This window comes from Lepidothrix coronata, unplaced genomic scaffold (genome assembly GCF_001604755.1).
Source record: "Lepidothrix coronata isolate B3197 unplaced genomic scaffold, Lepidothrix_coronata-1.0 Scaffold115, whole genome shotgun sequence".
In the NCBI taxonomy this organism is placed as follows: domain Eukaryota; kingdom Metazoa; phylum Chordata; class Aves; order Passeriformes; family Pipridae; genus Lepidothrix; species Lepidothrix coronata.
In genome coordinates, this window is record NW_016690295.1 from 1,279,514 (window position 1) to 1,300,154 (window position 20,641).

Sequence of the window (20,641 nt, forward strand, 5' to 3'; positions counted from 1 at the left end):
TTCCCCAGTAATCTGTCGTTTTCAACATTTCAACATTGCAGCTCCCTGAATTTTTTCAAAATTCATATTTGAGTAAATCGAACTGGTGAAGAGCCAAGTCCTACTTGGCTCTCTAAAATGACATTTCTGTCTCATATTGGCACTTGTCTGAGGCCCAGACTTGCCAAACTTCAGTCTGATGACAAGCTTTAGCCTACATTTCATGTCATTATTTTTCTCTCTTGAAATTTACCACAAATCACAGAAAACTTCTTTAATGAAAAGAAAGTATTCCCAGCACCTTGCAGAGAGCAATTTAATGAGACTCTTTCTCATACTTCTCTTGGCTCTTTATAGTGGGACTTTTCTATCCTGTTTGAGGCCAAACTGTTTTTGTGCAAGTATGGTTGGTATTACATTACACTGGTGTTTTCTCCCTCAGTGGCTTGTGGAGCCAAAGAATGAGCTGGATGATAAAAGTCCTTGGGCTTGAGATGAGACTGGGCAAGCTCACTGCAGAGAAATCCCCTGAGGAGTAACCAAATACTTAGAAACCAATATTCCAATATTGAACACTCTTGAACTGAAAAATCTTTGGAGGCCGGGCGAGTGTTGAGGGGAGGAATCACATGCCTGTAGCGTTCCTTTAGACATACAGTGCTGGAAACAGATTGGAAGGACCTTCTAGTCTCACCCTACACCTCTACTCCTGTGCTATGTGGATCATCTTTCCTTACACCTCGTCTTACTTCAGCTGCAAACACACATCCAGATGTCTTTCCTATGCTGATGACCCAGGTGTCTGTCCAAACTAAAACTATGTTCTGTCCTTCTGTCCTCTCCTGCCAAGTGTTCAGCCCCCAGCTGAAGCTCAGCATGAAGAATCATGAGATCCTAGCAGCAGATTGCCTGTCATTCAAACTTACACCTGCAGTTGCACCTTCCTTGTGGATCATACCAGTTTTTTATGTCCAGACCTGCTTTGAAGGCTTTCTGCCTAACACTATCCCTCTGTTTCATAAGAACTAGTCCTTATAGCTCCTTGGAAATTTTGGGCCATGCAAAGATCCAGGTGGACAGACTGCTTGTGTGAGACCTAGACAAAGCTTACTGAAGCAATGGGGGTTCGTGCACACTTTTCAGTGAGAGACTGGCTTAAAAAAAAAAAAAAATCCAAAATTTGCTGTAGAATATACAACTGTGCAAATAACCACACTGGAGTTCCTAAGTGCACTTCCAGATTTTTGATATCTTTGAGGCTTTTGTCTTTTGATTCTGCCTTTGTGTTTCAAACTGCAGTGAACACCTCCCAAAAAATTGGTCAATAAAAGTGTTCAATCAGATGATTAACTGTTCTCTCCTAAGCCTAGTTCCCCTTTAGAAATTCAAAAAAATGCCAAAGTTCCATATTAATTACTGGTACGAAAAGTCATTAGTACAACAGGAGAACAAAAGTAAAAAGAGATTTAAGCCAGGTTGTGTGAGCGTAGCAGTCAGCAGTGTTTGTAGGGAGATGAAGTGGTGGATCCAGGGATTACTTTTGATGTACAGACAGGCCTTCTGAAGACCATCCCTGAGGGTGGTTGTTTGTCAGCAGATGTGTGTGACTCTGGATTTGCTTCTTGATAGAGATGGAGACATGGGAGGAGTATTTCTGTCCCTGACAAAGTAGGGATCATGTGAAAACATTCCTAGAATTGTCCCTTACATGAGACGAGAGTTGTTATAACTCAGTGTGTATAAGTTGTTTACATGGCACATATCATTAAGCAGGACAACCAATTCATCTGATAAGAAAATTTAGCATGAATTCACTTTGCTGATTTTGTGATTGAAAAAGGGATTTTAGATTGAAAAGGGATTGCTTGCAGATATTTCAGGTTCCTGTTATTGCATCTTTGTACCACAGAAAGTCTGTGTGTTTGCAGTGCTCTGGTCAGCAAGGACACTGCTTTCACAGTGCTTTTGTATTTTAGCATGGGAACTGAGGCAGTAGAAGATGAAATTTCATGTCTAAAACCACATGAGAAATCTGTAGAGAAGCAGAGATGTGAAGTGAAATAACCAAGCCCTCTCTTGATTTCTACTGACCATTCTTTTCATCTCCTTCCTCATGCCAGTTTCCATCTGGTTTTGAACATCAGTGCCCCAAGAGATATGTGTAACTTTGCCTCTCTGTTGTAAAATGCTGAAGTACTTACAGTGGTCACGATTAACTCCCATGACTTCTAAAAATATGCAATCTTGGACACTTACAGAGGAAGCCAAAAGATTAGTATAACATTATGTTATAAAAACAGTTCCTGCTCCAAGACAGTTCTGTGTATTTAGGCTGCAGTCATTACCATGACACAAACACACCCCAGGAAAGGGAGGTTGAGCTGGGACAGGCAGACTGGCGGCAGTGATGGTTTTCCCTATAAATCTCCAGGACAATCAGCGGTGCTCCCACATGTAACAGAAGGTAGCGCCTCCTTAACCTCATTGTTCAGAGGCCTTCAAGTTTCCTGGGAATATGAGTACCTTGGATGTGTATCTTAAGGGAGAGGTTCTCAAAGCACTGCACTTTGGTCCAGTTGATCCCCCAGGGCACAGTGAGGCATTCAGTGATGGCCTTCAATGGCAGCAGGCTTAGGCCAAAGTGTCTTTGACACTCACCCTTGGATTGTCGAGCTGTAACAAACTGGCCATAGGAAGGAATTTTAATTTTATGGATATAACTTTTCCTATCTCTTATGATGCACACATATGAGGCTACCAAGTCTTAATATCAAGAATTGGAGGTTTCCTCCACCAATGTACTTCGAAGTGTATTCTGTGACTCTGTCAGGCTCACCAACAATTAATAACAATAATAATTAATACTGTTTTCTGTTATTTGACATCTGTAAATCAGGTATGCTGGAAAAGTCTCTTGACCAAACTCCTAGTAGCTACTGTGAGGTGGAGACCAAGAATAGACTAATATACATTTCTGGAATATTTTCCCTTTGCCCTTTATAGTTGAAGGGCAAAGGAACAAACTAATGCTGTGACCGACCACTCCTAGTGATCCAAAGTCTTGTTAGATGGGGAGGAAAAGCTCTATATGTTAATTTGAAAGTTAGGGGGATGCTAGAGTACTTAAGAAGTAAGAAATATGTAATAAATAACACCCAATCTGAAGGGATGAGATGGCTGTAAAGATAAAACCCAAGTCTAGAAGACTTGAGTTAATATTTGGAAAAAAACCATACGTTTTAGAGATCTGTTGTGTAGCCTATTGAGCTTTAAGGCTTGGCATATTTGAAGTAGACAAATTATTTTTGTGGCAGTTCAAAGTTTCAGATTTTAATGATCCAGTAAGTGTGAAAGTCCCTAAGTTGAATATTTTTATGTGTGAACTCCTTGTCCAAATCCTCACAGCTGGTGGCTAAATTCTGCCTATCCCACCCCTTTCTGTTTGAGGGGGTTTTTGGGTTTTGGTTTGGGGTTTTTCTGTTTGGTTGATTTGGTTTGGGTTTTTTTTCAAAAAAAAGTGTGGTATTTTTTTCTAGCTCTGCATGAAGCAAGTTCATTCTGTGAGGTAATTTCTTGCTATGGTTGCTATAGTTGTCTTGAAGTTGAAATTTGCATCTGGGGTACACTTTAGAGCGTAGTTCTGGTCTCTCTCATAAAGAAATAGCCAAAGAAAATTAGCTGAGCAGAGCACTGAGTGGCTGCCCTTATAATGTTGAAAGAAATGCACTGTCTCCCATTGTTTCTGTATCCGTGAAAAGTGGCAGGGCCACACATTTGGGAGCCAAAAACCTGACCTCTTATCCCAGTTCTGTCACTCTTTTTGCTCTGTGTTTCCAGACACCTCATGCTTCAGTTGTCCCCGTTTTATATTAGCAAGAACATCAGTGCTGTGAAATGTGTTTGCAATAATGGGACAATGAGCACAGGTAGAACCATCAGGTGCCTCATCACCGAGTAGGTCATGTATTCCTTCATTCCGCAGCATTCCCAGGTGGAGACCATGAAGGATGCTGATCACAGTTGGGTGACTTGCGTCCCAGGGTTTTGGGTACTGGGTCCCTTGAGAGGCTGAGCTATTTGGAGCAATCTAAATGGCTTTTCTCTGCAGAGCAAGGTGCAAATACCTGCCTCTCCACAGCAGAGAGGCATTGGGAGGACTGTGGAGGAGGTTATGAATCTATTCCATGCACGGGCATCAGATTCCTTGTGCTTATGAGATAGGCCTTGGAAGTCCTTGGGGAGGTCACTGACCCTCTCTCTGTCCCAGAAAGACAGAGGGTTCCTGAGTCACACCCCCAAGGAGGAAGCAGGTGCCCTTTTGTTAGAGCAGGCTGCTTTTCCTCCAGACCTTGTAACGCTTTTTAAATTATTGATATCACTCAGAGGGGAGGACAGGGGGAAGCAGTTGCTTATTCCCAGCACAGCTGAGAGAAGAAAGGGAGCGTGTAATTGCTTGTGTTTCCAGCCCTCCTGGGCTGTAAGGTTTGCCCTTTGCATACTGTGGAATTTGATTTCTCCAGTGGTATGACCACAGGGTAGTTACTTCAATCTTTTTGTTGCTCAGGGATAAGCAAGATGGGAGAATTTACTCACTAAAAGGACAGATGCCTCCCACACCTGGGAAGGGTTGTATGTCTGACTGTCCCTGCTGAGGACAGAGACGGAGTGCAGCTGGGAAGGCACTCCTGTCCACAGAGCATGGGGCTTTGTGTGGCACTGGCCTCACCCCAGCAATTGTGAGCTGTCAGAGAGTCCCTGGCAGGTCAGCAAGCGGGAGCTGTGTCCCTCCTCCAAGATGTGGGGTGGCAACTTGGGCATTTCTGGAGTAGAGTCACCTGGGAGGCTGGAGACCTACCTGGAGGGCTATTGCAGCTCCCTGCCTTCACTTGCAGGTATCTGCTGCCCAAGGACCTGAATCACAAAAAGGATGGTGAGACCCAAGTCTGCTCCACTGAGCCAAGCATGAGCTTGCAGCTTCACTGAGCACAAGGACTGGGTGCTTCTAAAACTGAGATTGCTGACAAAAATCAGAATTTCTGCCTCAAATTACTTGGATTTGTATTTATTCTTTACTGTCTGTGGTGAATAAGTTTCATGGATCCTGATTTTAAATTAGGGCTAGAGACAAAAGTCTGACTTCAGGACTCTGCTCCAGAACAAGGCAAAGAAGAAATATTTACACTGGGAGAATGGGAAATAATTTTAACCTGAATACAACTTGCACCTAGAAAGCCAACTGTTACCTAGCAGATACAAAGAAAAACTAACACTGTTAGCTTTAAATAATGTACATTTCCAAGATGCCCAGCTGTTAATCATTAACACTGTAGCAGGTTGAAGCATAGAGACAGATGTTCCAAAAGCGGTTTTATTTTCTGAAATAAAGAGAATGAAGCTATGCATTAGACAAATTAAGAAGAAATTCAAATATTTGCACCCAGTTGAAACAAGATGCTGGAAAAACAGGCATGATAAAATTGCTGCAATTAAATGTAATTTAATTTATAATTCTGAAAGCATGCTTTTTCCAAGGGCAGGCTTTGAGTTTTCCTTGTGGAGTGTACGTATTGTTGTGATGTATGGATTTTCCTGACTTCTTATGGCATTTTAATCAACAGTCCAATGATGTGATAATATTCCTAAAGCAGAAAAATAAGTGACGTTTGTTTAGACATAATTAATGAAATATTTATGTTGCATGAGGCTGTGTGATAAAGCCTTGTTCTCTTAGTCCATTTGCTTCTGATTACATTTGTGATTTTTTTATATGACCAGACATTCTGACGCCAACTATTTTACACTGAGCAGATGTCATGTAGTAAAAATGGGTGCCAGATGCTACAAGCCACATAAGGGTAATTTGTTTAAGAGCTGGCTCAGACTTTGTGCATTCAATTACACTGTATAGTGAGCCTTATACAATCATTTGGGTAATATGGCTAACTTCAGATATACATTTTAATGAATGTTGAGTGCATTCAGAACAGCGAGCTACATGCGGGGTGCTCAAAGAATTAATTTATTTGTATGTAGTACCTAAAAAAAATATATATATATATATATATACACACAGGCAACTTTTGACAGGGATCAAAAATTTAATTAATGCTGTCAGCTGAATTTCCAAATTGCTCTAGGTGATGCTGATTAGAATTCAGGGCAGGTGCAAAGTGTCTGTTCAAGTTAAAGAACAGTATTTTTTGCTTCACTGACTATTTTGTTCCTGCATTTTAGGATGTGAACACCTACCTGTCAGAAAACAAGCTAGTGAGTATTCAACTTCGTCCTCTGATGATGAATTTGAATTCAAGCCTTCATTAACACACAAGGTAATCTTTGCTTGGGAACAAAAGGGTATTTCCTTAGTTGGACTGTATTTAAGATTCATCATGTGATTTTGATCTAAACCACACAGCAATTTCTCAAAGTGGGGATTGGGATGTTGGAGGTTACGTGTCATGGAGGGAAAATACATTAAAAGTCTTTAAGACAGATGAACACCAACATTTCTTTTTCCTCTTTGGGTCTTTAATTCCCCCAGGTTATACCAGTGTTGACAGAGGAGGTCTTAATTTGACAAGCAGGCATGTTTCACTGAAACCACTTTGAAGCTGCATTCTTAAGTGGCCTTAATATGTAGCCCAACAAGCAAACTGTTGAAAAAATTAAACCAAACAGATGCAGATTTCCTTTGGGGAAATAGAGCTTCGTTTGAGAAGTGCTACAGGCAGGTTGCCTGGAAAACACTCTGTTTATCCTAATCAGCACAAGTGTGTGAGCCACGAAGCCACACCCAGACCCTTTACACCAAAAGGGCCGACTGCCCACCTGGGTCCTGAGCCCTCCCATGGCGAGCAAGAGCCGTGGGGTTAAAGCACAGTGAACTCTGAGTACCCAGCTCTGGTGTGAGGGAACAGAGCTTTTGTTGACTGAATAGCTCATGGGAAATGTGTTTACCTCTTTACTGTGAAGGATATCTGTGAGTGGAACTAATAATATGAGGTGGCCTTTCGATTTGTTGTCTTTTGGCGGGGCGGGGGGGGGGTTGTGAAGAGGAAGGAAAACAAAGTACAGTACACAGAAAAGTCAGCCAAGCTGAAGTGAGACTTTGAATGGAAACCTAGTTGTGCAGCTCCAGAGGAACCGAAATGCCATGAGGAAGAAGCACAGCAATGTGTGACAGCGCTTGTCACCAGTGGCTCAGTGTCAGGATGCGCTGAGATGTCAGAAATCTTCTCTTGTTTTTCCTGTTATGGGAAGGACAGTCTATAGCAGGATAACGTTATGGTGAATTAAATAAGGTTTAAACAAAACAGAGAAAAGAAGAGAGACATGGGAGCCACCTGGATCGAAGCAACCCCCGACAGTCCAGGCGGGGAGAAGGCAGCTCTCCAGGCAGCTGCCAGAAATGGAGTGAACAAGCAGCTGTCGCACACGGACATTAGCAGCGATTCAGTTTTGATGCACATGCCCCACTCAGCATGTTTCTTTCAGCTGCCTCCTACCAGTTCTGGCTGCTATTTTGTCAGTGCCACCACTGGTACCTGGCAAAACTCGGTGGGAAAAATTTTAGTGGCTTTCTGACTGGTTAATTATTTAATTATCTTGTCTACGGTGCTCATATATTCTGTCTCCTCCAAAATAGGAACACCACAGCCTTGAAGCACTTCAGGTTAGCTTGGGTCAAAGGCAAGACAGAGCAATGGCAGGCAATTCCCTAACCAGCCCTGCAGCATTTGCTGCCCAGGTCTCCTGGCAGCAGCAACAGGTGCCTGGGGAAAGGCAAAACCCTCTGTAATGCAGTAGAGAAATGACACTGGGGAAGGTTTCATGGGGCTTCAGGTGGTGTCCTGTGATGGCTGGCTGTTTCAGCTGTGTCCCTCTTACTGTGTTACAAGAGATCCAAAGTGAATTTTTCTACTTAGCAGCTGTAGCAGTAGAAATGGGTTTGAGTTTCCTTAAACTGGTGCTTCCCTCACCCGGTGCCTGGCCACGTATGGTGGGATGTTGTATAGAGTCAGCTTTGTGATCCAAACATTTTTAAAGATAGACACGGTTCACACTCACTTAGGGTTGCATTAAGAGCTTGTAATGATTTGAAGTCGATGTAAGCAAATGCTTGTTTCATTTTGGTTAGGTTGCCCCAAGCACCCTGCAGTAGCTCACCTCACTTTGGGCTGGGGAAGAGGTTAGATGATCTCCAGAGGTTTGTCCCAACCTCAGCAGCTCTGTAATTCTGGGGAAGGTTTGAGGAAACCTGTAATTAGTGTACTTATGCTTTGATTACCTTTTCTTTTCTCTCTCTCTCTTTTGTAGGCAAAAAGAGCTCTCAGGAGGAGAAGGAAGCTGGAGAAGGAGACAAAGCAGTTGATTAAACAAGAGGAGCTGAAGAGGCTTCACAAAGCACAGGTGAAAATGTAGCTTACAGATGCCCCCTTTGTCTCCCAAGAGTGACTAGTGAGGATGGGGGTGCCCAAAGTGGGCTCTGCACCTCCCCTCACTCCTCACTGCTGCTCACTGCTTTTTGTGCTCAAGTTCCCCCAACCATCAGGAGCAGGAAGGTGTATGTGGCAGGGCCCTGCATCTCTCTCTGTGTGACAAATCCACATGCGCCCCAGGAGATCATCCTAATTTTGTAATTGTGTGTGAAGAACAATAGGGAATAGTGACTGGCTATAAGAGGAGAATGAACTGAAAAGAGAAAGGGAAATAACATCAACCCCATAGAACGTAAGAAACTCAGCTACTACCTCTATGTGCAGCAGGAGGATACAAAAATGTGGCAATGGCTTTTGTTCTCCCTCTGCCATAGCAATGGAAGTGAACTGATTTCTTTTTTAATGATGGAAAGTCACTTAATTTTGTACATTTTCTCTTCATAAAATACTGGGAAAGCTCTAGATTCTGCTGAAGTGTTGTTATTTCCATTTACAGTTTAAGATTTGTGAACGCACTTCTGCACAGTTTGGTCTCAGATGTGTTTTAATACAAAGTGGGAGCAACTATGTTGTAGTTTTTATCTGAGAATTGTAAATTATTTCAAGGTAAAATTAGATGCATACATGCCTTCTCTGACTTTACTGGTTTGGGGAAACAAGCAAGTTCAAACTTTTTGAGTCATCTCACGTGTTTGTTAGACTGTTGTTGAGGGTTTGGCTTGGAATGCCCTAACACAGCCTGAAATGGGAACTGCTGAACATACATCTTTGACATTTCAACCTTTTAAGGTGTTTCATGCCTATTAGCCCCACGACACCTCTGAAAAATCTTATTTAAAAAGGGATGGACAATGAATGTGGAAGTCCTTCCTGAAGTGCCACTGAATTATCACTTCTTAGCTGTTAGACCCTTTTCTTTCTAGGTCGAAAACTTGTGAAATATGAAAGCAAAACAAACAACAAAAACCCATGGACAGCAAAATAGCTAGCAGAGCTTTCTAGCTGTAAACCTTCAATATTTACATGAGCTTTATTCATGTAACATCACAGAATATGTGTCTCTGAATATGTAAGGTATTGACTTTTTACACCCTGTGAGACCCAGATGATCTCTATGATCTCTGATTTACAATAGGAGAGCTAAAGCTCAGAAAAACCGAGGTTCTTCTGGTACCTATCATACTTACCCACATAAAAATGCCATAGATACCTAGCGGAATTATTAAATTGCTTAGGCGCCTGGTACACTCAATGTGTTGGCAAGAGCCAGGACTCCTCTGAGACCTTTTCAAGCTGTTTCTCTAACCACTGAGACCATCTTTTGTCTCTGAATTCTGAAGTTATGTCTGTAGCTTTTATATCATTACAATTTTGCAGGCAGTCCAACGCCAACTAGAAGAGTTGGAGGAAAGACAAAGAGCTCTGGAGATTTCTGGTGTCGAACTGGAGAGAGAACTAAGAGGAGAAGCAGGTACACAGAGCACTTGTTTTTTGTTTGGCAGTGGTTTTTTTTACCTGTTTCAAAGCAGAGGGATTTAATGATTATCATGAAATAATTTGGTGTGAAATCTGAAAAGAAACAATAACTGGAAGGACAAAAATAATTGTTTAACCTTTTTCTTTGCGCTCTGTTAGCTCACACATCTTTACATTGAATGTTATGAATTTTTCATTGGGTATCACAGATTTGGAATTATTTACCTTGCTGTTGAACCTGAAGCTATATTTTGCCTCTTTTTTTTTTTTTTTTTTTTGAGTCCCATCCTGAGCTTAATTTCATCTTTTATAGGGAACCAGTGAGGTTTCCAGGAGCTGTATCTCAGTTACCAAGCCAGCAGCAGCCTGTGCCTAGTAACAGAGTCCTTAATGACTTCTCCTGGAGTGTGAAATGCCATTAATATGATTAGAGCCAGTGGCCATGCTATAGCAACAGCAGCATGCAGGCACAGAGACCTTAACAGTGCAGCTTTTCCCTCAATGGGCAGAAGATTACAGGGACGTCATCGTGGCCTCAACCAGAAGCAAGATTTTCCCTCTGATGAGCTGACAGTCCCAGCACCCAGGGCTGCAGCGTCCTGCCACTGGCCCAGCCTTGCCACTGCTCCCCAGCACACACGGGGTGAAGCTGGGGAGACCTTCCGGAGAGGGAAGGGACATCTGGGGGCTCCTGCCAGGCTCAAAATGAGGATGGGACTACACATGCCTGTAAGGAACTTCAGAGGGGGCTGTGGTTCTGTGCTGAAGGGACTCTGGTGAGCTGACAACCTGAGTGCAAACGTGTCTTTATTTACGTCTGTTTCAGAAAACTGAACCTTGTGCTTTCATGACAGGCAGTTGCACAACACAGAAAACCTAGATATGTTTTGGCACCTAATCTTGTTGTTGTCTTAGCCAGGCAACCCAGCCCAATTCCTACATGCTGGCCTTTTTAATGCCTGATTTCATAGCAGCTGTTGCCCCTAGTCTGACACTGATCAGTTCAGCAAGAGAGCATTTACCTAGCCTTTTATATTTATTTACTAATTTTCTAGAATTGATAGTGTCAGCCTATTTCAAATGTTATTTAAAAGGTTAGCATCTTTTTTCTTAAATGAAAGCATAACCTTTTAATAAACTCTCCCCCCCCTACTGCCCGTGAGAAAGTCTGCTGGGTTGTATAAAGGTGGCTGTTTTTTGGAAACCTCAAAAATACAGAAGGACAAGAAGGTTCTAGCTCTTGGGATAGACACTGAATACCAGGATAAATGGCCTAAGACCACCTCTTGTTTTTGCTGTTTTGACAATCGCATTTCGTAAAGAAGGCTGTCTGCCAAGAGATCGATGTTTCTCATTCTCTTACCATCCTTAGTAATTGGATTGCCCTCATTAAGGTGAAAGTACTATTTTTTTTTCCTCCCTGGTGATTGTTTCTGTGTAGGTGGCCAGTTACAAATAGGGCAGATACTGAGACGTAGGATGTTACTGTTTCTGAATAACTCTCCTGGTGCAAAAGCACGAAGCCATAAGTTTACCAAACAAAACGTGAGTGCTTTGCTACTTGTAATAGCATATGTGTAATGATGCAGGAATTGGTGAGTTTAATATTCTGTTCAACCTTCTTAAAAATAATGAGCGTTATTGTTTAATGAATGACCAGTGTTTATTAGGTTAAGTTGTATTTAAGCAGGTCTGCGCTTATGCAATTGAAGTGATTTAATAGGTATTATTAAGGCAATTAGAAAACGATCACAGTTCAGCAATAATATTGAGCTGCAAAGGTTGTGAATAACCAAATTTAGAGGCAGGCCTGCAAACACTAGTCTTCAGTGACATTTACGCAACTCTCCTCTAATAATTCTGTAAGCCAGGGATGAATGGCCCCTTTGTTAGGGGGAGTTATTCATTAGCTCCTCAACTGAATTAGAAGAGAACATGCGTGGGTGCGAAACAACTGCCATGAAGACTGATGAGCAAAATGAGGTTTTGATGATCTTCTGATTGTGGTGACAACAATTCATGCATTAAAAAAAAAGAAAAAAGAAATAATATCGGTCCTACAAATAATTTTTCATGCTCGTTATTCCCTTTATTCTGGTTCGAAATACCAAATAATAAATCACTGATGTACCGTTTCTTTGTTTTCCACTGACATTTGTGGAGGCTTATGGAGATCTTCTGCCTACAAGAAAACACAGAAATAAAAAGCTCAAAACATATTTTCCACTGAAATTAGCATAATGGATCAGTTGACTAAATAAATCGTGAAGAATGATGGTAAAGAAGAAAATCTACATTGAGAGAATGTTAAGAAATCTCTCCATGTTTTAGAAGGTGAACAAATATTTGCACATGTTGTAGCTAGTTTTTGATTTCATAAGGGAAATATCCAAGGTTTCTTGGAATTTTCAATGGAGTCAAAAGAAATCTAGGGAAAACCTGTAGGAATAGGGAATATGAGGTTTAACTGTTCCTAAAAGGGTGCAAACTGGCCAAGCCCCCTTTACTGTGTCATGACTATGTGGAGGGACGTCAATCTGGAGAACAGAAGGTTCAGGTTTTGAGAACAGTGTTCAGGAAGCACTCCTCTGCAGCCTGTCATTCCCTCAAAAGGGATGGAAATAGAAATACTTATGATGTCATTAGAAAAATGTTTGACTTTCAAATGGATCTCAGTTAAAGGAGGCTTGGGTAAACCAGGAGGAAAGGTTTGCTTTAGCAATGCTGTAAGGAAAAGACAATGTGGCTTGAAAAATACACTCACAAGTTGTTTTCCCTCTAAGATGTGTTGCATTGCATTACACAGAATACTTCATGGGCTTGTTCTGCCCTTAGAAAGCATCAAGCACTCCATCACACTTAAAAAACTATTAACATTGTTAGTAACAAACATTTGAAAAGCTCAGGGGAAGAATGCCATTGGGAACACTTAGAGGGCATTCTGTGGGATGGAGGAGGTGGAAAAAAAATAGGACTATTTTTATTTCAACTTGCACTGAGGATTTTGTTAAAATGAGTGGTTTTTTTTTTCCAAAGTGCATTATCTTTACTTACCTCAATCAACCCACAATACATAGTCTTTTATTAGAGATACAGAGATTTTAAAGTATAAGGTGGAAAAGTTAAAAGAAGGAATATTTTTGCCTAAATAAAAAACCAAAAAGGATATAGTAACCCTCTCCCTCTGTGCAGGACTTATGCATACCTGTAATTGCAATGTCTTTACTGACAGTAAGATAGACCAAATTTTGATGATAACTTCTTATGGTGGCATACAAAGACCTAAGGCTCTTTTAGCTAATGCTGCATCTTGCATTGGATTTGTGAGAAACTGGAGTGTTCCAGCAAGGACCACTCCAGTAGCCACTGGGAAGACACTTATCACCACTTGCTGACCTGGAAGATCCCACAGGAAAACCTCTATTACTTCCAAGTTTTAATGGAATCAGGCAGAAATTGAAGTAAGCTTGCTCTGCCCTCTCCTGCTGTTTTATCCTCCTGTTCCGTGGTGATTTCCAATTGGGGTCAAGTCCTGATGGGAAACTGCAGAACTGCACCCAAGCCACTACGACTCTTGTCCTTGGCATGGGCGCCCGTGTAATTCCTCTGCCACACTGGCAGGAAGTGACCTGTGTTTCCTGGGATAATGGTGGCTGGTGAAAGCACACAAATGGGCTGGTGATCCCAAACACCCAACAATCTCCCTCATTCTCAGGAAGATTGCTAAAGGGCTGCACTGGGTGCAGATCATTACTGTCCAAAGGAGCTGGGCTTCAAACTGCTGTTCTCTGGCTTTGACATAAAGTGAGGGACAGCTGAAGCTGTAGAGACGACAGGGTAATTCCTGGGGCCAAGAACAAAGCACATGTCAAAACTATGACAGAAAGGCATCAGAAACGCTGCTGACCTGTCCAGGGCACTGGTGTCTCTCCCCTTGGTAACCTAGTTTAATGGTGCTCTTGTAATTGGTGTCTCTGGAGCTTGAACCTGACACCTTTGGGTTTAAATTTCAGTGCTCTCGGTCATCTGAATTAAAGGTGCAGTCCTCTTAAAGGAGAAATCACATAAATTTCCCACCACCAGAAAACAGACAAGCTGGATTATGGGGATTTTATGCTTGGTTATCTAGCAGTGTGATGTAAGGACTGAGGAGCAGAGACCTGTGTTCCCCTGCCTGCTGGTGGCACCTCCTTTTGGTTTGTCGCAGGTCTGACTGTCCCTGCCTCTAACATGCGTGGTGAGGTCTGTAAATACCACATGCTGGGGCAGGAGCACAGGCTGGCTGTTGGTTTTATGCCTCTGAAGGTGCCAGTGTGTCACCTAAATTGTTGCCTCAGCCTGGACTAGTGTAAGGTATTTTCTTCCTACAAGTGATCGCTATTTTGTGGCACCAGGGAGTGGATGTGCAAAGCAGACGTGGGAGGTGTGTTGACAGTGCCATCACTGTTGCTGTAATTCTGCATCTAAGGGTGATGGGGTGGTTTTGCTTTGTGGAGAAAATGAATGGAAAATGTGAAGTGATGAGGATATTAAAAAGGGCAATGAGAAAAAGAAATACATGTGCTCTGATTTGCCATTTGAAAACTCCCAGGGGTTTTTCATTGCCAAAGAGTTTTGTACAGATGGTATTTTAGGAGTAGTAAAGGCCCTCACTTGGTGAGAGAGATCCATCCTCCATCCTCCTTTGCAATGCAGAGTCAAGCTGTGAACTCTTTGGGAGAAAGACCATCTCATGTTTTGTGTCTCTATACTGTCTACCAGTGATGCCCTGGCCCAAAGTGTTATAAAACCACCCAATAATCATAGATTTCTCATTCAAAGCAGATACAGATTTAGAGGCCAGTTGACAAATTAAAGGAAATTTCCTGATGTCCACTGGAAGCAGGGACTAAGTTGATACTTGCCAGCATGTGCATCCTGAAGTCTGATTGTGTTAATGGGATATGGAATATCCACTTAGACATGTAGTTCAGCTCTGAAACCCAGTTTCAACAGAGAAACTGTCTTATCAAAGGCAAAACTAAGAGAAAAATAAAGTGCCCACTAAAAAGAAAGTCTATGTGATTATTTGAAAGGAAAATCTTTAAACTAAAAGTGTTTTAAAATCTGGTGCCTCTTTATCTGTAATAAGCCACAACATTCAAACAAAGGTAGACAAAACTGTTGTGCCCAGTCGTTATTGATATAAGTTGCATACAGCAAAACCATCTCCATTTGAGCTCACATTGGCTTACACAAGACTATTGAAAGGGAACTTAACTGGCAAAAGCATTGGAAAGAAAGCTGGTAATGCACTCTAAACTCTCCTATTTTTTACAGATTCAGGCACAAAGGATGAAACTCAGATGCTACATGAGTGGTTTGAGCTGGTCCTGGAGAAGAATAAGTTAATGCGTTATGAGTCTGAGCTCCTGATTATGTAAGTAAAGACAAGCATTAGTATTAAAGATGGGGAGGGGAGAGGGGTAGAAGTGTACTCACTATACACCTGAACACCTTGATGTGTGCTGCAGTTTGAGACAGTTCTGGAATAAACATACCCAGAGTAGCTACAATCTGTTCTGAACACAGATTTGTAGTTGAGCCCTCCTCATCCTTCCCTCTTGCAGTGGTTCAATTATTTCAATCCTATATGATGCTCTGAACCAACACAGCACATAGATGCCTTTACATCACGTGGGTTTAATGCTGGGGCGCTTTCTCCTGTGGAAGAAAAGTAGTCTGACAAGTTAATCTCAGTTTTTACTGGACGTAGGAAAAAAGATCTAGGAATTCACTACAGCAGTGAAACAAGCAGATAAATCCTGACTCAGATGCCACTGTTGTGGTTGATGGAAACAATATTTGCTGTAGCTCCCTCGCTTCACCTTCTTGTAAACACACCCAAGAGACAGGCGGAGGTGACTCTCAGCTATTTTCTCTGCTATTTGTGGGCAGTGTGGGAAGGCAATGAGAGCTGCAGCAATCCTTGCTCAGCCCTGGATTTCACACCAGTGTGGGCTGCTTGTTGCTATTTATCAGCTTCTCCCCATCTGTGCTGATGCTGCCAGGGGCCAAACCTTTTCTTGCCCCTTCAGTTGCCATTGGGTGTTTCGGTAGCAAGGCTTCCTGCTCAGGCTGCCTGCAAAGCAGAGTTAAAAAGGCAAAAGCAGGCAGCTTTCACCCCCACAGGACACAAAAAGTTGTTGTTTGGATGCATTCACGTGTGTTAATTCCTTTGCCTCAGGACCTGTTCCTGTGCAGAGGGCCTGGCAGGGCCCTTAGTGCGTGGGAGTGTTCAGCCCTATCCAGAATTACACCGTGGGTGCCACCAACAAAGCACAGATGGTTAAAAGCCTTGAGGGTTGCGCTCTATGAGGGAGCTGAATCTGATACACGATGCAAAAGGTGGTAGTGGTACTTCTGCTGCGGAGATACTGGCATAGGCAAACCTTTTAGACTTCCCATGAGGAGAAAATACAGGATAAACAGAACACAAAATCTCTTGGTTGAAATAACGTATGTGTCTGTATTGAAAAAAAGCTTATTCTTTAACATACTTTTTGCTGTACCTAGCGCCCAAGAGCTAGAACTGGAGGACCACCAAAGCAGGTTGGAACAAAAGCTGAGGGAGAAAATGGCCATTGATGGTAAGTCAAAGGGGACGGTGTTCTCCAGTCCACAGTGACAGACCGTGCCTGTGTGCATCCCTCTTTGCTCCAGAAAGGACCAGGATGGCTGAGGCTCCTGTGCTCTCTGCCAGTGCAGCTCAGCCAGCAAAATGCGACTTGTGAGATCTTCTCATCTGACTCCTAGTGAAGACAGCTGAGCTGACCTGCCCAGCTCTGCACTGAACTGGATCAGAAGCACTGCACGTGTAATTATGCTAATTGTGCTCTCCAGGCATTAATGTCCAGCTAACATGCAATGATGGGCAGCAATGGAAAGTAACTTCTTCAGCCACCTGAAGTACTGCTTTTAGGTACTTGGGATGACAGTTTGGGCTTGTCCTTTCATTTGGTCTTTGAAAAAGGAGCATGGGGAGGAGGAATCAAGAGGCAAGAGGGGTTCCAGAGCACTGAATACTCCAAAATATCCTGTTGTGTTTAGGCATGTGGATTATAAGTGAAGGCAGTTTTCAATACATTTTCTGAAAAATACTTACTATTTTCTTACAGGTACTACATTTCATTTTGGGCTTTTTGCCTTATAAACTAAATTTAAACTCCATCTTAATTGTTTTTATAAACCAACAGTGCTTTTCCTATCCCTTCCAGTCCAAATTTTGTTAAAAGGTCTACTCTAGAGATTAGGAGCCTTAATGGTCAACTTCAAATGGCCTAAATGCAGGACAAAATTTCCCTGAACTATAACTTGAAAAGTATTAACTGCTATTGCCTTCATTTGTCATTGACTATAATGGTCATTCAAGCTGTGCTCTAACAGTTAAAATGCAAACAGATTTTAATCTATTTTTTATGATCTTTTAGACAGCCTTAAAGATGAGGTGGATCTGAATGAGGAGGATGAAATTTTTACTGAGATGATGAAAGTGGTTGAAGAAAGAGACAAACTTGTGTGTACCTTAGAGGAGCAGAGAGTGAAAGAAAAAGCAGAAGACCAGCACTTTGAAAGCCTTATTTTATCCAGAGGCTACCAGCTGAGCAGGATTTAAACAGCCACATGCAAATAAACATCATTTCAGCAACATTCCCAATCATAGAGATGCAGTCTTCTGAAAAATGAAGGAATTCAAATTTAAAATCAGCTTATTTGGGAAACATGTCGTTCTGTTATCAGAAGCTTTTAAGCAGTTCTTTTGCTCATACTGGAGTGAGTCATTTCACTGGCAGCTTAAAGGATCACTGGAATACAGATTTGGACTGAATTTGCCTGTCTGATGGGCATCAGGGTCTGTGAAAGGGAAATCAGAGCTCTATTATTCTCTTGGAATTTTATTTTCATGCTGAAAGTAGAGTTTCTGAGGAACATGATGACATCACTTTGTATTTTTGAGACAGCATTACTGTCCATCTGTCTGTCTGAATCTGTGTGTGGTTTTGTTAATATTTTGGCACAGCCAAGCCATGGTCAACTATGCAAAAGTCAGAAAACAAGCATCTCATATAAAAATAGGATTAGTTTTTATTTCTGGTGGAGGAAGAGTCATTTGACTAATGACTACATGTAAGCACTCACTAAAACTACTGTAAATGCAATGTCAGAAATTAATTTTTCAGGTATTTGTAAGTTTTATTGCACTGTGTGTTTTTGAACAAGGAGTTAAAGCGATATTAAATCCCTACATTTTGTAAAATGGTAAGGGATTATCAAAGGGGTGACTACCCTTCAAGCTGTTACATGCTCAAAAAAGTTTCTGTATGTCAGAGATTAAGGTTTTTAAAATACAATAAAAGATCATTTAAAAATAGTTGTCCAGACCCAACTGATATTTATAGGGTAGCCTTAATATGGTAGACTTTACAATTGCTTGATAAAACACATCACAAGTTGTACTGTAGGGAGCGATGGCTGGTATAGCAGTTAAAGATCTCCCTGAGAATAATTCCTGAAAAGGACTGCAAAAAATGTTGAATTTGTAATGCCAACATTTGATAGAAAATGTTGTGGCTGTATTTAAACTGCATTTATCTTCCTACTTAAGAATATATGCATATTTTTAGCTTAAAGGAACTATCTCCTATCTTTTTTGTACATGCACTTGTAGATATTGGCAAAACAGTTGTGCAGCAATTCTCCTGATTTAGGTACTTTCTTAAATCTGAGGTAATTCTGCAATTTAAGATTGGTAGTATTCCCAACTAGATTTCCAAACTGGAAAAAAACACCAAAACAAAACAAACAAAAAACAGAAACTGAAAGACTGTTTATTTTTGAATATGATTTTACCTCATGCTCTGAGGAGATTCGATGTTCTCATTATTTCATGAATGGTGCTAACGTGCAGCATTTGCCTACTGTACAGCCAAAGATAGAAGCATTCCTGTCACAAAAGCTTTAAACTAAAAAACCTCTTGGTAAGTACTTGTAGGGTAACAGACACACTGGATCCTGTCACAATAACTTATGAATTATCTTCAGGTTTGTTTCTTTTTTTTTTTTTGTATTAAAGAAATTCGAAACACTCATTCTAAATATAAAAGCAAGTTTTTACTATTGGCCACAGATAAATAATATACCTCTGTTTGTGCAAGGACTATGCTGTTGTTCTGCACTATTTATGTATTCATATTTATTTTTTAGACTGTTTAAAGAGGATAAGTGCCTGGTTACATTTTACAGTTTGGATGTTGCCTCTGATTTTGGTTGAAAAATGTGTATTTCTAACAGCTGTGTGTAGGAAAAGCTGTGCATTGTAGAGTAGACAGCCCTATCAATTTGGTAAATAATTAGCAATAAAATATGAATTAAGATTTTAAACAAGGTTCTCAGTTACCACAACTTGAAGGGATACCCTCAAAACATAGCAGGCAGGGCTTTAACAGTATCATTTGTCTTCCATCACAGTGGAAAGACAGAGGAGAATCCTTGAATGTGTTCCAAAATTACCATCTTTGTCAATCATAGGCTAAGCATGCCTGTTCTTCAGATGACATTTTTATTGAGATGAGTTGCAGTGATTGATTTTTTTAAACTAAGTCTATTATTCAAGATTGATACAAAGTAGGAGAGGCAGAGCAGCAATAAATATTTGGGTTTTCTCTGTTGAAATCTGCTGATATTTCCAGTTAGGTGCTGAAAATTTCTGGGTTTTACCACTGTTGCTAGAAGCCTCATGTAATCCTGTAGAACAAGATGGTCTAGAACATCTATCATGGTTTTCTGAAGAAAAATAGTCATAATATTTTCAAGGTATTTTTAAAAGTGAGATTTCAGTTTACAGGAGATACCTGTCCCGTTATAAAACCAAATACGAAAGGGTGCTTTCCCTTTAGCTCCAAAGTTTTGCATTCCTTAGAGTATTAGAGACAACAGAAGCTGAGGGCCATCAGCACTTTAGGGGCTTCAAAAATATTCTTTGCTAAAAAAATACTTTTTCTGGATGCCATGTGGTTGTAGTACATGCTCCACCCAAAACTACGTGTCTGCTCTTGGGTGGAAAAACCTGTCAGGCTACTGTAACCCTGCCTGATATTAAGTACCTCACAAGATTAGAACCAAAAATAAACTGTGCAAGTGATTTGGAAAATCATAAACTCGTAATTGAGTCATTTAAAGCAGGCCTTTGTGTATTGTGAGAGTAGAGAAGGAGGTAAAAAAAAAAGGGAAGCTATGTGCACTGTTCACAGGTCAATTTGATATGGTTGGCTTGTATTAGAAATGTATTTAAACACTGGTTTGGTTATGAGTCTTCTTGCTGCTCAATCTTTTCTGTGAATTGGCTCACTAATTTATGATAGATTTGTTCATTTTTAAGTTCTTGGCACTGTCATTTTGGGGCATGATGTGATGTGCTGGAATGTATTGAGTGTGTCTAAACGAACTGAATGTGAGCAATTTTCTATTTGAAAAAATAAAATTCTATCTCACTCTTTGAAGTCTCAAAATCATTTCCAATTTCTCTCCACTGATACCTACAGTGTAATAATGTGTGATGAGGGAAGATCTATAGGTAAAAAATTGTATCAGTTTCTTAATTCATCTACTGGTAAGTAATTTGCACTTTCTTGCAGTGCACAGATTCATTTTGTAGTTTATAAATAAGGACAGTCTGACACAAGTTAGTGGGCATTCAACTCTAACACAGG

At 41.1% G+C, this 20,641-nt stretch overlaps 1 protein-coding gene across 1 annotated transcript in view; it reads left to right on the forward strand.

The window, feature by feature from the left end:
- The window catches only part of LOC108502259 (protein-methionine sulfoxide oxidase MICAL2-like), a 150,074-nt gene extending 129,643 nt beyond the window's left edge, over positions 1–20,431 (forward strand). Inside the window, exons 34-39 of the mRNA XM_017825000.1 lie at positions 6,214–6,308; positions 8,296–8,388; positions 9,795–9,888; positions 15,213–15,312; positions 16,449–16,522; positions 17,363–20,431. Of these exons, the coding sequence (XP_017680489.1) occupies positions 6,214–6,308; positions 8,296–8,388; positions 9,795–9,888; positions 15,213–15,312; positions 16,449–16,522; positions 17,363–17,547 (641 nt within the window). The 3' untranslated portion in view covers positions 17,548–20,431. The remainder of the gene's footprint in view (positions 1–6,213; positions 6,309–8,295; positions 8,389–9,794; positions 9,889–15,212; positions 15,313–16,448; positions 16,523–17,362) is intronic.
- Positions 20,432–20,641: the final 210 nt, after the last annotated feature.